At 34.2% G+C, this 21,021-nt stretch overlaps 1 protein-coding gene across 3 annotated transcripts; it reads right to left on the reverse strand.

Annotated features, from left to right (window-relative positions):
* Positions 1–13,367: 13,367 nt before the first annotated feature.
* Positions 13,368–16,840, reverse strand: LOC103490151 (putative pentatricopeptide repeat-containing protein At3g15200). 3 transcript variants are annotated; one of them, XM_008449530.3, is made up of 2 exons: positions 14,853–16,840; positions 13,368–14,405 (listed from the first exon to the last, which is right to left on the reverse strand). In XM_008449530.3, the coding sequence occupies exon 1, from the start codon at positions 16,654–16,656 to the stop codon at positions 15,049–15,051; it is 1,608 nt and encodes a 535-aa protein (XP_008447752.1). In that variant the 5' UTR covers positions 16,657–16,840; the 3' UTR covers positions 13,368–14,405; positions 14,853–15,048. The 3 variants fall into 3 exon arrangements, with proteins under 3 accessions (XP_008447752.1, XP_016900496.1, XP_008447751.1); XM_017045007.2 differs by having other exon boundaries at positions 13,368–14,156; positions 14,853–16,833; XM_008449529.3 differs by having other exon boundaries at positions 13,368–14,507; positions 14,853–16,833.
* Between the last annotated feature and the right edge of the window lie 4,181 nt (positions 16,841–21,021).

A 21,021-nucleotide genomic window follows, 5' to 3' on the forward strand; every position in this document is an offset into this window, starting at 1 on the left:
TGAAAGAGATAGTAGGAGGAAGACGAATCGCAAAAGAAAGATAGAAGAACAAACCTGAAATATTTAAAAAATGACTACCTTTATGGGTTTTGTTATACGGGTCGTAAATAGTTTGGTGTTTTGTTACATTCATGTAAGTTTCCCTTAAAAATATTGATTAATTTACGAAAAAACAAAAGTAATTGAACAAAAATTTTCATAATCTTTCCCATATAATCCTTCCCCCGGACAATGATAAGGATTAAAAATAATATCTCATAATCCTTCTACTTAATCCTTCCCCCAAACAAGGATTATAAATAATCCCTTATAATCCTCCTACTTAATCCTTCTCCCAAACAAGGATTATAAATAATCCCTTATAATCCTCCTACTTAATCCTTCTCCCAAACATGGATTATAAATAATCCTTCATAATCCTTCTCCCAAACATGGATTATAAATAATCCTTTTCTTTTCATTATCCTCCTCTCCTTATTCCTTTCCCCATGTTCTCTTCCTTTTCCCCAAACAGGCCCTTACGGTGCTTCCAAACAGTGGGGAATTGGTCACGACATTATTACCATGGAGACGTGATCATCACTTGATCCTATATATATTCTTTTTTAATTTCAGTTTTAGGTAAAGTGAGTACATTTGGTCAGAAAAGTAAGGAGAGTACATTGATTCAAAGAGAATGTTATGTGATACGGTTGAAATGTCAACTAGGATAGTATTTACATTTTTAAAAAGACGTCAAATAATTCACATTGTCAATAATAAAAGAACAAACCTTTAAGGAAAATTTTTGTTAAAATGCTTTGCATATAGTGCTTTGAATGATTATAGGACCTTTTTCTGTCATGTCTACGGTACTTACAATTTTGTTTCTAAGGTTTAAGGAAGTGAATTGATGTAGCCTAAGCAACCTCAAAGAGAAATTCTCCAAAAACAAAAAACATAGCTCTTTTATTAGAATGATTAATATGCTTCAGACAATAGGAGAAGTCTCCTATTTATAGTGTTCTATTGCAATTGGGGTAATAAGGAAATTAACCTGGAACATTACCTAATTATCCAATTAACCCTCAGCCTTCTTACATCATGAACTGTATAAACACTCAACCCCTAGAGAGAAGTCTCTTATATGTAATTTGAATTATTTTCTTTAATATTAAATCGCTCTTTTCCTCTATCTGATGATGTAACTAATACACCATTAGTGAACCACGACTCTCTAATGTTTATATTTTTCTACTTATAATTATTTATCATTCCATAACAAATTGGTATCATAGCCTAATCATTAGAGCTTAAAATTTCTTACTTGTTCGATAAAGATGTTTGTTGTAAACGTGAAAGTCGATAAATTCACGTAGAGGAACAAATTCGGTATATATTACACATCAAGATGTGACTCTTGTTGAAGCAGCAAGGGCTGTGAGTGTCACTGACTCCTAAGTAAAAGAAGGTAACCACAGATAATGGAGAATGAAAAACTTTGAACGAAAAGGTCCATTCGACTCTCATGATACAAATAGTCTCTAGTTGAAGTTAGAAAGTCTTTACATGGCAAAGTCTTCCATCACTAAATTACTTCTTAGTTCTAAAGTTGAATGTTGTGCCACAACAATGGAATTGCAAGGCTTCTTTTCCATATTTTAGGATATATGTAGAGATAGTTAGTTTTCGACCACCACTTCATTTCTTTCTTATCTTTCCTTGTTTTAGCTCTAAGATTTTGTTTTTCCCTTTGTTATTGAGCTAAACATGGGCAGATTTTGGCTACATTGTCCTAAGAGTTGGGTAAGGTTTGTTCTTTAATTTAGGGGCAGGGGAATTTAGTGTGATCTTTTTAGGATTGATCTTAATGAAGTTTATTTTTATTTTCAAGTATCTCTAGTTCTTTCCTTAGCATGTAGTCATAATTAAATTAACGCTTTGACTATGAATTTTTCTCTAATTACTTAAAGTCAATATATGATACATAATTATCATGTAGCCGAGTAGTGAAAATTTTATTGTTTATGTGTGATTATTGGATATTTGAAGTATGATCGATTTAGGACTAATAATAAATCAATTAATTAAATTAGACTATTCAATTGTTTAATTGTTTGATATTCTCTTCTAATTAAATTTAATACTAGGTGTTAGATTTACATAGAATGTTATCGTGCCTAATTGACCAACATTTAGTTTAATCGTGAAGTTTGTCATAGTTAATAGTTTAGGCACTTGATTCAAATTTTTCTAACACTTACATTGTGCTTTCATGTTTGGATAGACTCATTTCCTCTAAATTAAGATGCTTTGTGAGATTGCTCTCTTATCCATTTAAATTCATGTCATTACTTTAAGTTCTTTTTTATCTCTTTTAAAACCAACCACTCATACCTCTTATCGTTTTAACTTTAGCTTAGGGAATTAATTATAAGTATTATGAACAATTAACTATGATGGATATTTTATTCGATTGAGGGTCATGATAGCTTATAGTACTTGAAATGCGCTATTTTACTCATCTTAACATGGGATCATTATACCCATCTTAACATGGGATCATTACGTCATCTAATATGTTAAGTTAGTTATTTTATAGTTATCAAACACTAGGAGATAAAATAGAACGGTAGGGATAAAACATAGGTAAAGCGAACAATTCAAAGTCCTAATAAAAATAACTAGATCAATTGTAAAAGAAAGAAACCAAAATGCCCTTTCATTTCTGCATTATTGCAAGTCACTCTTTCAGGAGGCAACAAATGAAGACAATGTCCCAACGTTGTCCTGTGTCACTGCAACATATCATCAACGGGGAAAACGTTCGGGCAACATTACATTGTTGCGCGCAACCCTGCAGAACAAAAAGCCACAACATTGCAGTGTCCTATTTCTATATATTCTTAGTCCGTTCCTGTACTCTAGCATGTTCTTGGATGCTTTGGATTTTATTTTCAATCTTTAAGCCTCACTTGTGACAAAGGTAAGTTTGGAGGAAAAAAAAAAGAAGATTCATTTCATTTGGAAAAAAATGACAAACCTAATTTTTCTTTGAAAAAAATACCAAATCTGATAAAAAAATATAATAAATCCAAAATTGCAAAAGTCTAACATACCTCCAAGACTTGTACATGTGAGCTACAAAATTTATTTACAAAAGATTTATTGTTATATTTTAATTAAAATTTAAATTGGAAAAGCATGCAACCTCCCATCTGTCTTTCATAAAAACCCTAGCTCTTTTAGCACATCAATTACTTCACACCTTTCCACTACCCAAGAAATTTTGAAACAACCAAGACTTCTTCCATTGATTTACATTTTCATTTTACAAATTTTCCATCAACAATCCTTCCATCTTCGTACCATAATCATCCAACCCTTCATCTTCAAGCTACATCTGCAAACCCTTACCTTCCATCTTCAAGCTCGAGTACTCTACTCTTCAATAAACTCTTTGGTGTCCTCTAAAATCTTATAGAAGAAGAAAACACCTCTCAAGTCCTTGAATAAGGATTCCGACAGCAGCTCTCAGATCATAAAGTCTACAAAAGCCAGAGAAGAACTACAAAGTTATTTATATGTTTACCAAATGTATTTTGAAAAAAAATTAAAGAACGATTAATTAATATAAAAAAGAAAATGCTTGAGGGAAAATATTTAACTTCGAATAGAAAATATTTGATTATTTCTTTACTAGTAAATATAGGGGTATTTTAGAAAATATAGCATAGCAGTAAAATATTTATACTATATAAAACAGTTTCAAAAATAGAAAAAGCCTATAGTCCTATGTGAAAAATACCAAAAATGCCCCCGTCAACCACGCGGTCAACAGCGCACATAATATATTTGGTACACAATCGTTTAGATTTGGCTATTGTTTGGTACACGATCGTTTAGACTTGGCTACAATTTATTTTTTGAATTCTATCATTTAATTTTGTTACACGATTATTTAATTTGATTACGTTTAAATTTAGTTACACGATCGTTTAGATTTGGGTCCAAATCTAAACGATTTTTTTTTCAAAATTTGGCACATGATCATTTAGATTTGGCTCAAAATTTGGTATACGATCGTTTAGATTTGGCTAAACGATTTTTTTTTTTTAATTCTTTTGGTACACGATCGTTTAGATTTGTTCACACGATGATTTATTTTTTTTTACACGATCGTTTACTTTTTTTACACAATCGTTTACATTTGGCTACTCTAATCTAAATGATTTTTTTCAAGATTCTTTATACATGATCTTTTAAATTTTGCTATTTTTTGTACACGGTCGTTTAGATTTGGTTACTCAAATTTAAACGATGTAAAAAAAAAGAGGAAAAGAAGATTCTTTATATACAATCTTTTAGATTTTGCTATTTTTTGTACACGGTCGTTTAGATTTGGTTACCCAAATTTAAATAATGTAAAAAAAGAAGAGGAAGAGAAGAAAAACATGGAAAGAAATCGCATTGGAAAAAAAGAAGGAGGAAGATGATAAAAGAAATCGTAACGAGGAAGAGAAGAAAGACGAAATGACAAATCTGGAATATTTAAAAATGGCTAACTTCATGGACTTTATTACACGGGCTGTAAATAGTTTGGTGTTTTGTTACATTTATGAAAATTACCCATAAATATATATAAAGATTTAGGGTGATTTCCTCTAGAAAAAAGATTTGGGGTGATTTTTTTGGATTAAAAATATAATACCTAAATCCCTTTAAAAATACTTTGTTGTTCGTATTATTAAAATGGTTGAAGGACAATAAGAAGATGACGAATACCAAAAGCAGTGATCGGTTGCATGTTGCAGGGGTCGCTAGAAAGAAGACTAACAAATTTGTAATAATTTACAATTTAAGTAGTGAAATAGACGAGATACGTTTTCTTTTTTCAAGTTTAACGCTGATTCACTATCAAGAAAAAAGAATGTTGATTTTGTATATTATATGTAAATGAATACATTAAATTTTTTTTTTTTAAAATACACTATTAATCAAAATATGAATTGATCATATGTCTTTGTAGAGGGGACAAATAACACAATGACAACTTATTCAGTAGAAAAAATGAACATGATTTGACAAAGAAAAGAAAAAGATAAGAAGTGAAGCGATAATTGGTATAAGCAAGCAAAAATAGGTGGCTACAACATGCACCCTTTGTACATCTTTGTAGAATTAAAAGGTGAACGAAGGCGTAGCCACTATTTTTTCAAGATAAAATATTTCAAAAATATTAACTGCATCAAGGGCGAGGGATAAAACAAGCACCTCATTATGAAAATAAATGAGCTGAAGACCAAGGATATAACAAGTGTCATCACAACAATACAGTTTCGTCAAGGGCCTGTGATAAAGCAAGCATATCGTGACAAATAATAAATGAGCAAGAGATCAGGGATAAAATTAACAAGTGTCATCGTAACAATAGGGTGACAAGGGCCAATGATAAAACAAATGTCTTATGACAAAGAATAAATGAGTTGAAGGCAATGGTTAAAACAAACATAGTTAATAATTGTGTGTCAAGGATCAGGGATAAAACAAGCGTCTCATGACAAAGAATAAATGAGCTAGAGTGTAAACCTCAAAATTTAAGAAGTCTCTAAAGTTATCTAAGGAAGTCAAGGAAGGATTAAGGATTGAAGTTAGTTGGAGAAAAGAGATTAAGATTTATTAGCAAAGAATTTTAATTAGATTTGATTATTAAAGTTAAATGTTATAGAAATTGTGTCATTATCTGCAAGATGACAAAAGGAAAGTGTCATCGTAGCTAAAATATGTCTAAGAAAATCGGCTAATTGTTGGCTAAGCATACTTATAGGTGGCCAAGGTCATAAGAACCTCTAAATAGGCAAGTCGGGCGGCAAATGAGGTTATATTAGTACGACCGTAAGGTGTCAAGACAACCTCTATAGGACAAGACTAGTTGTTTGGAGGTGTCAAAATAACCTCTAAGAACTTGAGGTGTGCGACCAAAAACATGTCAAAAGAACCTACAGGGACAAGGTTGGGCTATGTGTTAAGATGACATGTAAGCTAGGCAAAAAGGCTAGGAGTTTAAGAATGTCAAGAACCTCTGAAGAGGTTACCATGCTGCCAAGAAACAAAGGTCATGGGTCATGCGAGCAAGCACAATGTCCCTTGTGGCCAAGGGAAAACCATGCGACCAAGGGAAATCTAGGCAATTGAAGGCATTGATGCCAAAGACCATGCGACAAAGCCAAGAGCCAAGCAACCAAAAACAAACTTGATTTATGGCTAAGTACTTGGATAATATGTATTTATTGAAAGCATTAAGAAATCTTTGAAAGTTTAGGCAACAAGGGGAAGTTCTAGGCATCATAGGTAGAAAACTTACTAAAGAAACCTCATAACAAATGGAGTGGGCATCCAAGGAATGACCTAAGCTTGATGAGGTAAGATATGAGGTGGAATACAAGTGGACAACATGCAAGACACCTAGGTTTTGCCAAGTAGGAAGTGTGAAGTTAGTAGCATGAGATGGAAGGCGACAAGTATGGAGAGTAAGAGGTAAGATGCAAGGTGTCAAACAAGGGACATGCAAAGATCACTATATAAGAACAACTTAGGATGAGTGTAGTGCTCATAATTCACTTGTGTCAATTAAGTGATTAGACTTGGAAAATCTCTTAAATTGTGTCTAAAAACTAAGGAAAATGGTTGCCAAAAAGAAACCAGATCAAGAGAATAGGTGTTAAAGTGAAGAAAGACCCAAAGGTCATTTTCAAAGAGAAATTAAGTAGTGCGGAGTATTTGAGAGCTGCAAAACTTAATACTCGAAATTTATGGCTTAGCTTGTGAAGTAAGCAAGTTAAGACATTTCTAAGCAAGTTTGTAGAAGAACGTTTCTTGATTTGAGTTATAGATTTTAAGTTATTAAGCTCTAAAGTCAAGTTAAGTTTTTAGTAAAAAATCATGTTTCTGAGCAAGACCAAGGGTGGATCGAGTGCCAGGATGACAAGGGGAGATGAGTGTGCAAAATATGCATTAAAGGTTATTTAGACCTTGGAGCATGCAAGGAACATGTCCACCGCACGACCAGGCAGCATGAGGCGTATGCCTAGAGCATGCGAAGTGCCATGCGCTTATAAACAAGATTAGATTATTAAATTTTTCATGTCATGTCATTTCTTAGGAGTTGTTTTAGGCTATAGAGGGATTTGTCGAGCTTACAAACTTTAGACTCTCGACCATGAACTATGAAACCTTTAGGTTATTCCATATAGATCTCTTCCTATAAATCACCATTTAGGAAAGCAACCTTAACGTCCATCTAATGTACTAAAAGATTGTTTAGGACAGCTATAGAAATCAACACTCTAATTAAGGCGATTCTAGTTGTTAGGGAGAATGTATCAAAAAATTCTATGTTTTCCCTCTGTCTAAAGCTTTTTGCTACCAATCTATCTTTATACTTGTCTACCGATCCATCAAGTTTGAATTTCTTCCTTAGAACCCATTTACATGCTATTGCTTTGTAGCCAGGGGTAGGTCAACTAGGTGCGAAGTCCTATTTGTTTCAAGAGAATCCATTTCATCATTAATAGCTTCTTGTCATAAGTTGGCATATTCTAAGGATAAGACTTCTTTTAGATCTTTAGGATCTTCTTCTATATTGTACATTTCGAAGTCTTCTCCAAAGTTTTTAGTGGTTTTCACTTTCTTGCTTCTTCTAGGTTCAGGATCTACTTCCCTTTCTTGGTTTTGGATCATAACCGAAGAAAAGCTACTAGAACTTGACCCCTCACTAGACTTACTATTAGGACCCCACTATTTCTCGATTTAAAAGAAAATCTATCTTCAAAGAAATCAGTGTCGTTTGATTCTATGATTGTCTTATTTTCTAGGTCAAATAACCTAAGGCTTTATTGTTTTCAACATATCCTATAAAGGCACACTCATATGCTTGACTAACTAGTTTTCTTCTCTTAGGATCAGAAATTCTAATATAGGCTAGATAACCCCAAGTTCTAAGATAAAACAAGTTTGGTGTTTTATTCTTGAGGACTTTATAAGGTGATGTTGTGTTATTTGTTTTAGGAATTCTATTTAGGACATAATTGATTATCTTAATTATTTCACCCTACCAAGATGGTGCTACTTCTAAATTTAGTAAAATAACAACTACTAGCTTAGTTAGAATTCTATTTTTGCTTTCAGTTTTTTCATTCATTTCAGGAAAGTAAGGTGCAGCTCTTTCATGTATTGTTTCTTTTGAGTTATAAAACTCTTTAAAGACATAAAAAATCATATTGTATTCTTCTATCGCTACGAAGTCTCTTAATCCTCTCATTAAACTGATTTTCTACTTCAGTTACAGACACTTTAAACATGTTGAATGAATCACTTTTATTCTTAAGCAAGTAAATAAAAGTGAAGTTTAAATACTCATCTATAAATGTAATAAAATATCTTTTTATTATTCCTAGTTGTCATGCCATCAAATTCACATAAATTAGAATGAATCAATTCTAGAGGCTCAGTTACCCTAGTTACAAATTTACATGAAATCTTAGTTATCTTAGCTTAACTACAACATGCACATTTATCAAATTCATGCAAAGATAATTTAGGAATCATGTTTAACCTTCTCATGCTATTAATTAACCTTTTACTTGCATCATTACATTACAGAGTCTAGTATGTCAAATATTAAAAGAAGATAACATGTAAGCAGAAGATAATTTCTTATTCATTTCTAAACTCAATTTAAATATGTCATCGGTTGCATAACCCTGACCCACAAATACATTATTTTTAGTTAACGTAAAGAGATCTGATCCAATGGTTTGAGTAAAAAATGCTTTGTTGAGGAGATAGTCCGAGGCCAGGTTCTTTCAAATTTCACGAGTGTGCAGGACTTCATTCAGGATGAGTGTCTTGCTAGAGGTGAATTTCAACTCCATTTCCCCAATGCCAACTACTTTGGTTGTGTCATGATTCCCATAAGAATATTATTGTCCTTAGTTTCATTATATTTTCTAAAAATACTAAGGACATGACAGACATGGCGTGATGCACGGTGTCTAGCCATCAACCTTCAGAACCCCCAATCACATTTATCTCAGTGATCATAGCTACTAAATCTTCTTCCATCACGTTCGTCTATGCAACAGGATGATTCCTGTTTCTAAAATTTCTAGCTAAATGTATAGGTTTATTACAATTAAAATACATAAATTGTGTCGTACTTTCAAACTAGGGTTTCTGAGAATTCTTTTGGTTATTGGGACCACGGTTATAAGCTTTCATTTTCTTTTCTTCCGATTTCAGGTCTGATTTTCAGAACAGAAATAGAATTCTTATTGAGGACAATGTTTACCTCCTCCTTTTAGTCATGCTTACGGGCTTCCTCCTAAATTCTCAGCTGGGTGATTTGACTCTTTAGGGAGAACTCCTTCGTCTTATGCCTTAGGGTATTCTTAAAATCCTTCCAAATGAAGGTAATTGGTCAATAATAACAACACCTTGAAATTATTCATTAAGTGGCATACCTTCAATAATTATTCCATGAGTGATCTTCTACAATTCAAAATTCTCAATAACCATTTTATTGAATATAATATAATTTTAACTACAAACTACAAATTTTAGGACATAAATTCCAACACAAACGTGGTAACGGTTCAACGGATGAAATGGTCAAAATGGTTTAGGTAAAAAATGGTCAAAACCGGTTCGATGGTAAAAAATGATCGGTAACGGTTGAAACATTTGTAGCTATTCAACGGTCAAAAAATTAATTAAGAAAAAAGGTATCAAAATTAATTTAAGCAAGAATATAAATGTATTATTATTTCACCACACCATACCTTGCCCGACTGGATGGCTAGCAACGACACATGAACGTGTGGAGATGTTGGCTAAATCACATTTGCTTATCTCCTCACCCTCTCTACAACTTAGTACCCGTTTGAGCAATAAATTTCAATCTCATTAATAAGTATGTTGGATTAATTACACAACAGTTCAAATGGATGATGAAAGCGTTTTAATATTTCAAAAAATTTGATCCACGCGATATCCATGCATTTTCTATAATTCAAAAGACTGCCCTTTGCTATTATTCTAAATAATACATTAATTAATATTAGGACCGACAAGAAGAATATCAAAATTAAAGGTTTACTTTGGATAAATGACAATTTTATTTTTAAATTGACAAAATAGCAAAACATAAAATTTTTAAATAATAAATGGGAGAACAATGCCTTAAATGCCCCTACCTTATTGACAAATGTGATTTCTAAATACATTTGTAACAGAATCCACAAATACCCTATAATTAACACAAACTATGCACCCCACATCCACAAATACCCTATAATTAATACAAACTATGCACCCACACTTGGGACATGACTGCTCAAGGATGGAGGCTTCTTCAACGACGAAAAGAGCAGACTCTGGTGCAGCAGCGTGCTATGGAGAAGGATGGATGGGGCAACAAGCTTCATGTGAATGGGAGATCATGACGACGACTGGGTTTATGGATATGCGACAATTGCGGTCAGAGCTTCGTGGACGAACACCGGTTGGAGCAGACACAATCCACTCGCTTCAGATTCTGATGTCGCAACGCAAAGGAGATGGCTGATGGAAAGGGGAGCGGCTTGGGCTTAACAACGAACAAAAGATTGACAGAGAACTAAGGTGACGGTGGTGGCTTCGACGGATGAAGGGAGATTGTCGTCGGAGATCTCAATGGAGAGAAGAGAGGCAGGGGCGGCGGCGGTCGTGTGATTTCGAAGAAGAAGATTAGAGTGGGGCACTGCGGCTAAGATGGAGAAGATGATGATGAATTTAGGGTTTTAAAAAAATATATAATAATAATAATATAATTCATATTATATATATATATTATATTATAATATTATAAAATTTATATCTTTTTTTATTTTATTTTTTCTTTTCCTTTCCAGACTTAAATAAACACACAACAAAATAAATTATCTAAAATTAATGGATTGTGGATTATCTTTGGCATAATTTTAGGAATTCAACTTAAGAATCTAAAATTAATACACTCTATTTTGTACCTAATAATTAGGGAATGTTACAACTAATGACATATATTTAGGGATTGTTCAAACAATATAATATTTTTTATTTAGTTAAAGAATTATTGTTTACAAATACACTATTCGTGATATGTGATATTTTGTTTGATTTTTTTTATCTCAACAAATATACCGACATGGCAGAATCTTAGGAATCTTAGGAATCTAATGTTAGCAATGCAAAAATTAATGATTTTTCATAAATAATTTAGAAAAAAATGTTAAAATTAAGAGAATGTAAACTTAATTTATTATGTGTGTTTTTTCGGTAAATAATTTAGAAAATAAAAAATGACGAGAGTGGGAGGTTGAATTTTGACATAATTTTAGGGAGGGGTTGAATTTTGAATTTAAACATAACTAATTTACCAAAGATAATTATTTTCATTATATTTGTCATGATTTTAGGGAAGGATTGGTATGTGGTGCGTAAAAAATTGAATCTTTTAAATTCTTTTTTGTTAATTTCTTAGCATTATCTTTGCCATGATTTTAGAGATGGATTCAATTTTGAATGTATAATTCCAAAAAGAAAAATATTGAATATTTGAAATTCTTTTTTTTTTTTTTTTTTTGTTAATATTTGCATTGTAGTTGACATGATTTTAGGGAGGGTTGAATTTTGAATATAAACTTAACTAATTTAGCAAAGTAATTATTTGCTTTATATTTGCCATAATTGTAGGGAATGGTTGGTATCTATGTGCGTGTAACACCCCAAGAATTTGGGATGATTTAGTTTCAATTATCTTAAGTGTAATTATTGAAATTTTGGATGTAATTGAGAAAACTTGATAAATTATATTTTTGGTTGTATAATTAATTAAGTTTTGAGGACAATATAATTATTTTATTTGGATAATAAAATTGGTAGAGATATTTGTTGAAGATAAAGATAATTGGGTTGAGGTAGAGGTAGAGGTAACGACAAAGGCAAGCTGGCGAACAAGTAGAAGTGATCGTGGCGAGCCATAGGGATCTGATGCTTCTGCTTCATGTCGTAGTTCAGACTTTAATGTTGCATTTTAGTCTATTCTTTATTCGTTATTTTATTTCTTTAAACCTAAATAGGGCCCGAGTTAGGATTTTATTTTTTATACTTATCTCTAATTGCATTTGTTTAGGCTTTTAAATAAAAAAAATTTAGGTTTGTTTCATTTTATCCAAACTTTACAAGTTTTATTTATCTTTTAAAATTTGTAAATGACTTCGACTTAGTATAAGGAGTTAGGTCGTTACAGTACGTTTAAAATTTGAATCTTTTAAATTATTTTTTTGTTAATTTTTTAATGTTTTTGTTAATAATTAATTGTTGCATTATTTTTGCCATGATTTTAGAGAGGGATTCTCTCTTGAATGTATAATTCCAAAAAAGAAAAAATGAATATTTAAAACACTTTTTCGTTAATTTCTTATTTTTTATCGTAATAATTAATTATTGCATTATATAATTTTGAATCTATAATACTTGGGATAAAATATTAAATACTTGAAGTTATTTTTGATTAATTTGAAGGTAAAATTTGGGATAATTAGGGATATTGAAACCAATTGAATATGTTTAGAGATCTCTCAAAGAATATAATAATTTTTTAATAATTATCATAAGTTGGTGTGTTTACAAATGCACTTAATCGTGATATGTGATATTTTATTTGATTTTTCGATCTCACAAAATACATTGTATTTGTATATAGACAATTGTCATCCGTGAGGGATAATTTTGGGCCAAAAAAGTGAGAAAATATTTAAGGACGGTTAGTTTTGCCATAAATCAAATTAAAATAACAGTTTGCTATTTTTTTATTTTCTATCTTATATTTGTCATTTCCACAGATTTTCCTTAATATTATATACGAATTTTCCATTTAAATAATTCTAAAAGATAGGTCTATCTAGTAACCATTTCGTTTTTTCTTTTTTGTTTATGATTTTAAAAGTTAAGCTTATTTTCCCTTCATTTCTTCCGGTCATTTTCATCTTTTGTATTTGATTTGTCAATTTCAAAAGAAAAAAAAAAAGAAAAAAAAAAGCTTTTAGAAAACTATTTTTTTTTTTAGTTTTCAAATATAACTTTGGTTTTTTAAATCATTAGTAATGTCATTAGGCTTAATTTTAAAAGCAAGAACTAAACGAAATGATTACCAAACTTGACGGATGATTTTTTGTTCTTAATTCATATTTTTCTGTTGAATGTTTGTGATTCTTGGGTTCATAATAACTTCTATGCTAATTAGAATCTACGATAGGCTTGAAAATTGATCATCCTTCAAAGATTTTATGGAAGAAAACAAAACAAGGTTATCGCCCGGACCTTAAACCAAATCTTGAGAAGGAAATTAGAACATCCTTAGGAAATGTCTCATTACAATTACAAACATGAAAAAATGATATACAGTGCACGAAAACTTAAGCAAAGTAGAACAGAGAAGGCAAGGATTGATAGATGACACAGCAGATGAAATGGGCTCCTTACTTCTCCTCCAATCCCTTCAGTGGAGTTTGTCAGTTCCCATGGATCAACTTCAGAAGTTGAAGGAAATGGTAGTGTGCAGCCAAAGGAATTTCGCTGTGGGAGACAAATTCAACAAATTCCTTTCCGGTAGTCCCTAGTCCCAATCGCCAGTCATCGGATCCCCAATCCCAAAAGTCAAACTGGTTGCTATTCATCAATGCCTAGATTGGTCACTAGTCGACGATCCTTGATCTCCATCAGCAGTCTGCAGTTGTTGGTCTTGGTTTTCAATGATCAAATCCAAATTCTTAGTGCCAGTCGCTGGTCAGAATTCCGCAGTCCCAGTCTTATCACTAGCCACTAGTTACAAGTCATGATTGTTAGGCTACTGATGGTTGTCAATCGGAAATGGAGACTGAGAACCACGATCAGAGACCAAGACTGGCAACAGATGGTTAGTGACTACAAACGAAAGATCAATGATCAGGAACTGACGACAACCACCCACCAGCAACAACCAATGGCCAACAGTTAGGCCAGAGCACTAATGACCAATGACATTCAGATGATGTGAGTCGTTGCCAGTCACATACCCCGATCCCTTGTCCTTGATCTTTTCTTGCTGGTCCCTGTCACTGAAGTGGTCATTGATTATTGATCCACAGTCCACATCATTGGTTAGTAGTCCTGATTGCTGGACACTTCTCGTCAGTCCTGATCGTTGGTCTCTGGTTATCAACAATTGGGACTCTAGACCGACAATCATGATCAGAGAGCACGACCAGCTATAGTTAGTTTGTGCACATCATTGGTTAGTAGTCCTGATTGCTGGACACTTCTCGTCAGTCCTGATCGTTGGTCTCTGGTTATCGACAATTGGGACTCTAGACCGACAATCATGATCAGAGAGCACGACCAGCTATAGTTAGTTTGTGCTTGGGATCGAGACCTATGGCCTACGGGCTATGACAACTGGTCACTCCCGACTATCATAGTGTTCAATAGTTTTTTAGTTTACAACTTAATATAAAAAAATATATACATATATTAAAAATATAAACTAAAAGAATCAAAGTAATTCGACTTTTAGAGTCAGGCAACCCAAATTTAAATGCAAACTTGTGAATAGAAACACTCTTGAGAAAAAGTAACCAAAACACGAGTGTTTTAATGATAAATAGTTTTCTAACAAAATCGTTTTTCACATTTTTAAAAAACACATTATTTTTATAGGCAATCAAAACAAACAAGTAATCACATAACTCATAAAAGGTATGTTAACATAAATAAGATTGTCAGTCTGGTATTGCATTGAAAAAATAAACTTTTACCTGATCAACCCTGAAAATCCTCAAACGCCCATGTAGACAATGTGTAGAGAAAACTCTTCCCCATCGAAAGAAACGTATTAGCAATGGCTGCAACAAACTTTAATCGTGAGAGAAAGCACATTTATGGGGCTGTTCTTCGTTTTAATTTCTCCCAGTTGCAGGTAGCTTATCTATTTTTCCAAGATTTGGCGCTTGTTTAATAAGCTTTTCTACTTGGCTCTCCTTTCTGGCATTTTGAGTCTTTGACATTCGTAGCATTCACCAACTTTTCGGTCTTCGACTCCGGCATAATTCCCCTCAATGTCATTTCATTGAAATAGCGCAGCCCATCTTTTGTTCTTCCCTTCTCATACAACCCATGAATCATAATCGTGTAAGAGCGACGATCGGGTCCCAACCCCATCTCTTTCATTTCATTCCAAGTAGACTTAACCCTTTCCTGTATATTCCAGTCCATATACAATCTCAGAATCAGATTGTATATGTCACTAGTCATCTTGCAGCCACTTGTTTCCATCCTTTGCAAGAGTACAGGAACTTCCTCCGGACCCCTTATCGACCTGAGTAAATAGCTAAAAGTCACAGAATTTGGCCAACAGCTCCCCTTTCTCTCTTCCATTTCATTCAAAAGCTCATTAACCTTCTCCATCCTCCTAATCTTACAAAGGTGTTTGATAAGAGTGTTGTAAGTTGCAACATTTGCTGCACACCCTCTCTCGTTCATTTCCTTGAAGATCTCTAGAGCTTCAGGAATCCTCTTCTTGAAACAAAGGGCATCAATGATGCAATTGCAGATCACAACATCAGTTTTCAATCCTCTCTCCCACATGGCTCTAAACAACTTCAAAGCTGTCCCCAGCTTTCCTTTCTTTGTCAATGAGTTAATCAAAGTTCCATAAGTGTAAATATCAGGCTCGCATTTTGATTCAATTATCTCCCTCCAAAACCTTTTGGCCTCATGAACATTCCCCAACACACACCACCCATTGAGGATAATATTGCTCGTCTTTATATCAATAACAAACTCATGCTTCTTGGAATGGAACAGGGTCTCTGCAGCTTCTACGTGCTTGTATCTGCATAACCACATCAAAAGTGACTGAAATGCAATCAAATTCATCTCAAGTCCAAATTCTTGCCTTCTGTAGAAAATGCTGATCGCTTCCTCCACTTTATGAGCTGCAGCATATCTATTAAGAAGAACTGAATACGTTTCCTCATTAACAAGTTCTTTTCTCTTAGACATTTCCACAAACACCTTGTCTACTTCCTCAAAGCGGTGGGATTTCCCGAGAATATCAAGAATCTCATTGTAAATAACAGAACCAGGGGTGAATTTATCTTCGTTAGTACCTTTTTTGGTAACCCAATTGAAGAAAATGAAGGCGGGTTTCCAATCTGATCGATGTCTTCGCAGCACCTTGAGAACAAAATCTTCGGTTAGCACAAGGTCGCATAGACTAAGAGCCCTGTCGATCTCCTCCACTGGTTTGTGCCTTCTGAAATAAAGGACGTTTTGGACATAAACAGCAGATGGGTCATCTCGATGAACGGTTATGGGTTCATCGGAGTCAGCAATAGAGTTGGAAACCAGAGTTCTTTCATGACAGTTTCTAGGCCGAGGGGTTAGATTCTCACAACTTAGTATATGATGAATACGATCCGAGACGACGGAGAAGGGCCTGTGTGAAGTGGGAGTGTGAGGAAGAAAACCTTTTACTAGGTTTGATTGGAACCCTAATTTGAATTTTCCATGGAAATCTTCAGCGGTGATGTTCCTCAACCATGAGACTTTGAACTTCATTACGAATCCTACGATTATGTAAGGGTTCTGACAATTGGTACGAGAACGACATAAGTAGCAGTTACATGATTCTCCAGCGAATGGACTAGTAAACAGTTGAGTTGGATTGTGGTGGGTGGAGTGGTTAATTATAATCCCAAAGTTGGATTATCCAACGAGTTTGATGTTAGATTATCTAATGAGTTTGATGGTTTGCATTTGTGGTGGTCAGTTGAATATTGGGGTCTTTAAATGAGTTGAATATTTGTGTTTTGAGTTAAGTTGGGAAATTGCCAAAAATAGGTTAAAAAAAGAGATTTAAATGAATTTTGGGACAAGTTTTCAAAAGAAAGACTTTTAGACAATTTAGGTGTGAATGGACAAAAATGCCCTTCATTAAATTTCTATCGCTCTCTATTGATTTTTCGCCTACCCACGTTCGCTTTCCCTTCTCTTTCGCATAGAACACCTGAAGTAAAAAAAAAAACATCTCCTTTCGTTGGCTTTTAAAATTGCCCGCTCTGCTCTTCGAAGATACTCCGACTATTCGTCTGTCGTCGGTCCTCTAGTGCATTTCGTCACTTCTCCTTTTCGAACCTAAGAATCAACTTTGAGTGTGTTCTCTTATTTCAATGAGTTTTATCTGTAACCCATTTTCAATATATTTGCTGGAATTTGTTCCTTTTTCTTCAGGCTTCAATCATGACATCGACTTCGACATCGACCGACGGACCCTTGTACAAGATTAATCCTTCCCATCATTTTTATTCCCTAGTAAGTTGTTTGTCTCATTTGGAAAAGACAACACATAATATTAAGGCCAAACTCAAACCCGATAAATTAGCCTTATTTAGGAAAACAAAGTTTGGGCACTTTTTGGACCTAAATATTGTCTTTAATGGGCCACTCATCCACTACTTACTGTTAAGGGAGGTGGAAGATGAAGGAAAGGATTCTATAAGTTTCTTACTAGGGGGCGTTGTTTGTACTTTCGGTAGGAGAGAGTTTAACATCATAACTGGACTATGGGGTCCTAAAGAGGACTATATTCAGTTGGTTGGGAATAGTTGACTGTTGGAGAAGTTTTTCAAAGACAAGGAGTGTGTTTATGTTAGCAACTTAGAGAATATATTTTTGGAATACGAGGGTGATGACGATGATATTGTGAAATTAGCTTTAGTCTACTTTATAGAGATATCTTTGTTGGGAAAAGATAGGCGAACCAAAGTGGACATTGGTTTTTTCAAGATTTCTGATGATTGGAATACATTTAGTAATTATGATTGGGGTCGGATTGTTTTTGTACGCACGCTAAGTGCCTTGAAAAGAGCCTTGGACAAGCAATATGCCAAGGAAAAGAAGAAATCAACACAGACAAAAAAATATACTATCAATGGATTTTTGCATGCATTACAGGTATGTGACTTCTTACTTCTTACTTCAAAACTTTAAAACGATCGTTTAGTTATTTTAAACGATCGTTTAGTTATTTAAACGATCGTTTAGTTGTTTTAAACGATCGTTTAGTTGTTGTTTTAACGATCGTTTAGTTATGTTAAACGATCGTATAGTTGTTTTTTTAACGATCGTTTAGTTATGTTAAATGATCGTATAGTTGTTTTCAAACGATTGTATAACCACTTGTTTATATATCTATATATATCTTGTGGCATTTCCTAAACTTGTTTGTCAAATGTCGAATAGGTTTGGGCATATGAGTCTATACCAACCATCATTGGATGTGGTGTAGATAAAGTGAACGATCATGCCATACCACGAATGCTGAGGTGGGTGTGCCAACAATCACCAAAGTCCCAAACTATAAGCCAGGTGTTTGACTCGCCAATGGTAAGTAGCAAGCAATAGTAACTTACTTAAGGATCGCATGATTTTGTGCTTATTTCTTTGTCCTAAATACATTTGCCTTTTTCTATTTGCAGTTTATAATTAAGGCGGTCATTGAGATGACACCTAAAGAGGAGCAGTTGAAAATTGCTTCAGGTGAACTTTTTGAAAACTTCCGCTCATCTACCATTATTCAGTCGAAGAATGGTGGTTCAAAAAGAGTAAGAGAAGTTGTTAATGATGAAGATGACTTCAAAAAGAGTAAGAAACAGAAGTCCAAGATTAAGATGAAAAAGGCTATTCGGAATCTCCAAGATCGAGTAGCGGTTGTTGAAGGGCAACTTAATAGTATAAAATCAGATATTGACGAATTGAAGGGAATGATGTCAACCATATTGAAGCACATTGGACTTCAAAGAAAGGTTAGGAATGAAACTGTTAAGTGTATTGACGTTAGTTGTTTCATATTTGGTAATTACTCATACGTTAAGTTGCATGTTCTCGCTAATTCATTTTGAGGTTCCATAGGGTGACGAAGAGGACCACAAGGTGTCCGAAGGCTTAGTAGATCATACATTAGAAAGTAAAGAAGTGGATAATGTTAAGACCGAAGATGTTGACACAGGCGGTACCCCTAATTGGTTGAGGATGCCAAAGGAGGATGAACACATTGAAGTTAAAAAGAAGGTTTGGTTCCGTGTTCTTGCTAATATTGATGTTTAATTTCTATCATTATCCACACTAATGCATTATGAGCTTCCATAGGGCGACGAAGATGTGTTGGAGAAGAAGGTTGATATTGGTTTAGAGGAGCCAATAGATGTCGTTGACGATGAGGACGTCACAGAGATAGAACCATTTCTCACTCAACGACCACACGTTCGGCCCGCCCGTAGGAAGCGTGCAAGTGTTTACCTATCAACCCCATTCACAACTCTACCTAAACGGTCTGTGACATCAACCACTAGCACCTCTCAGTATGAAGCAATTGTTTATGATCCTATGCACAAAATACTTGACGTCCATTTAGATAGACTTCGAGCTTGGATTACAGACAAGCGTACAGACGATGAGCTGCGTGAAACCTTTCATGGGAAAAAATCGAAGGCTTTTTTCAGAGACTTGTTTATATGTCGCCGGTGGTTGGCGGATGAGGTATGGGATTATCTTATCATTTATGCAATTATAATTTTTTCATTGTTATGGTTCTATACATTTACTGCTTACTTTTGTTTCTATTAGCATTTGGATGCACTTTTTCTTTTCATTCGCTTGAAGATTAAGGCAGTCGGGATACCTTCTTCTCAGAACTTCACAACTGCAGACACAATCTTTATGGTTTGGAATCGTCGCGTTACTTTATGTATGTATTTGCGTTTGATATTTGTCTTTCGGTCTGATATTTGCGTTTGTATGTTTTTCTTTGCAGCGCATTTTAGTTTCGAAGTGGCCCCTATACAAAGAATGTATTAACGAGAATCGTCCGTTTGACTGGGACGAAGAGTATAGGTTGGTTGACTATGTTGTCGGGTCAAAAGAGGACTTCCAAGATCCTTGGGCAAGTGTTGATTACGTTCACTCTCCATTCAATGTCCATGGCAACCATTGGGTTCTATTATGCTTGGATTTGGTAAGTTGTCAAGTGAAGGTATGGGATTCGCTTCCGTCACTTACAACTGCCGAAGAGATGACAAACTGTGTTTTCTTATCCTTCCCGACCATCATAGTTTCTATAAAGACGGTCAAGGAGACCTTCACAGCATCGTCATCATTTGTAAACTCAAAATTCTTGAAAATTTCCTCAATTTCCAAGCATGTTATTAGTTTCTTATTTTCTGATCCGAATAGAAGACTTTATAGGCGCTTGCTATCGCAATCTTTCTCCAATGGATTGTTTATTGGCCACAATTCAGTTATGATGTTGAATTCCTTTTGGGTAAAACGGACGTTCTTCCCTAAAACTGAGAAACAGATTCCATCTGCGTTACCGTCTTCAGGTATCTGCCTCAGCAAGAAATGATGGATCAACTGGCCGTTGAAGACCATGTTCACATTCAGCAATGGACCAAAAATTGTTTTTTCGAACATTTGCAGCTGGTCCTTGGTCAGTTTATCCTTAATAAGACTGCCGATCTTGTGCACTTGGCATGACACAGTGGCAGGGAAATACTTGTCGCTAGGTACAGCCATCCTGAAATGATAGTTAATCGAAAAGTAATAAATTTAACAATCTGGAGAACTATATTGAAGACAGAAGTCGAATCTGAAACCCTAAACGCTTCACAATAATAATTTAAGAACACAATGATAGTTTTTGAAGACAGAAGTCGAAACGTTTGAAATATAAAGAAAGGAAAAGTGTAACGTTATAGTAGGAAAAGTTCGGGAAAATACCTTTTAACGTTGACGAAAAATATGGACTGAGACAAAAATGGTCTGAGAGAACAATGAACTGAGAGAAAACGAAGGTGAGTGATCAGTGCAGTTGTGTATTGCGTAGTGACGAAAAACGAACGAAGAAGGCGGAACGTATATATCGGT

This window comes from Cucumis melo, chromosome 1, assembly GCF_025177605.1.
Source record: "Cucumis melo cultivar AY chromosome 1, USDA_Cmelo_AY_1.0, whole genome shotgun sequence".
NCBI lineage: Eukaryota > Viridiplantae > Streptophyta > Magnoliopsida > Cucurbitales > Cucurbitaceae > Cucumis > Cucumis melo.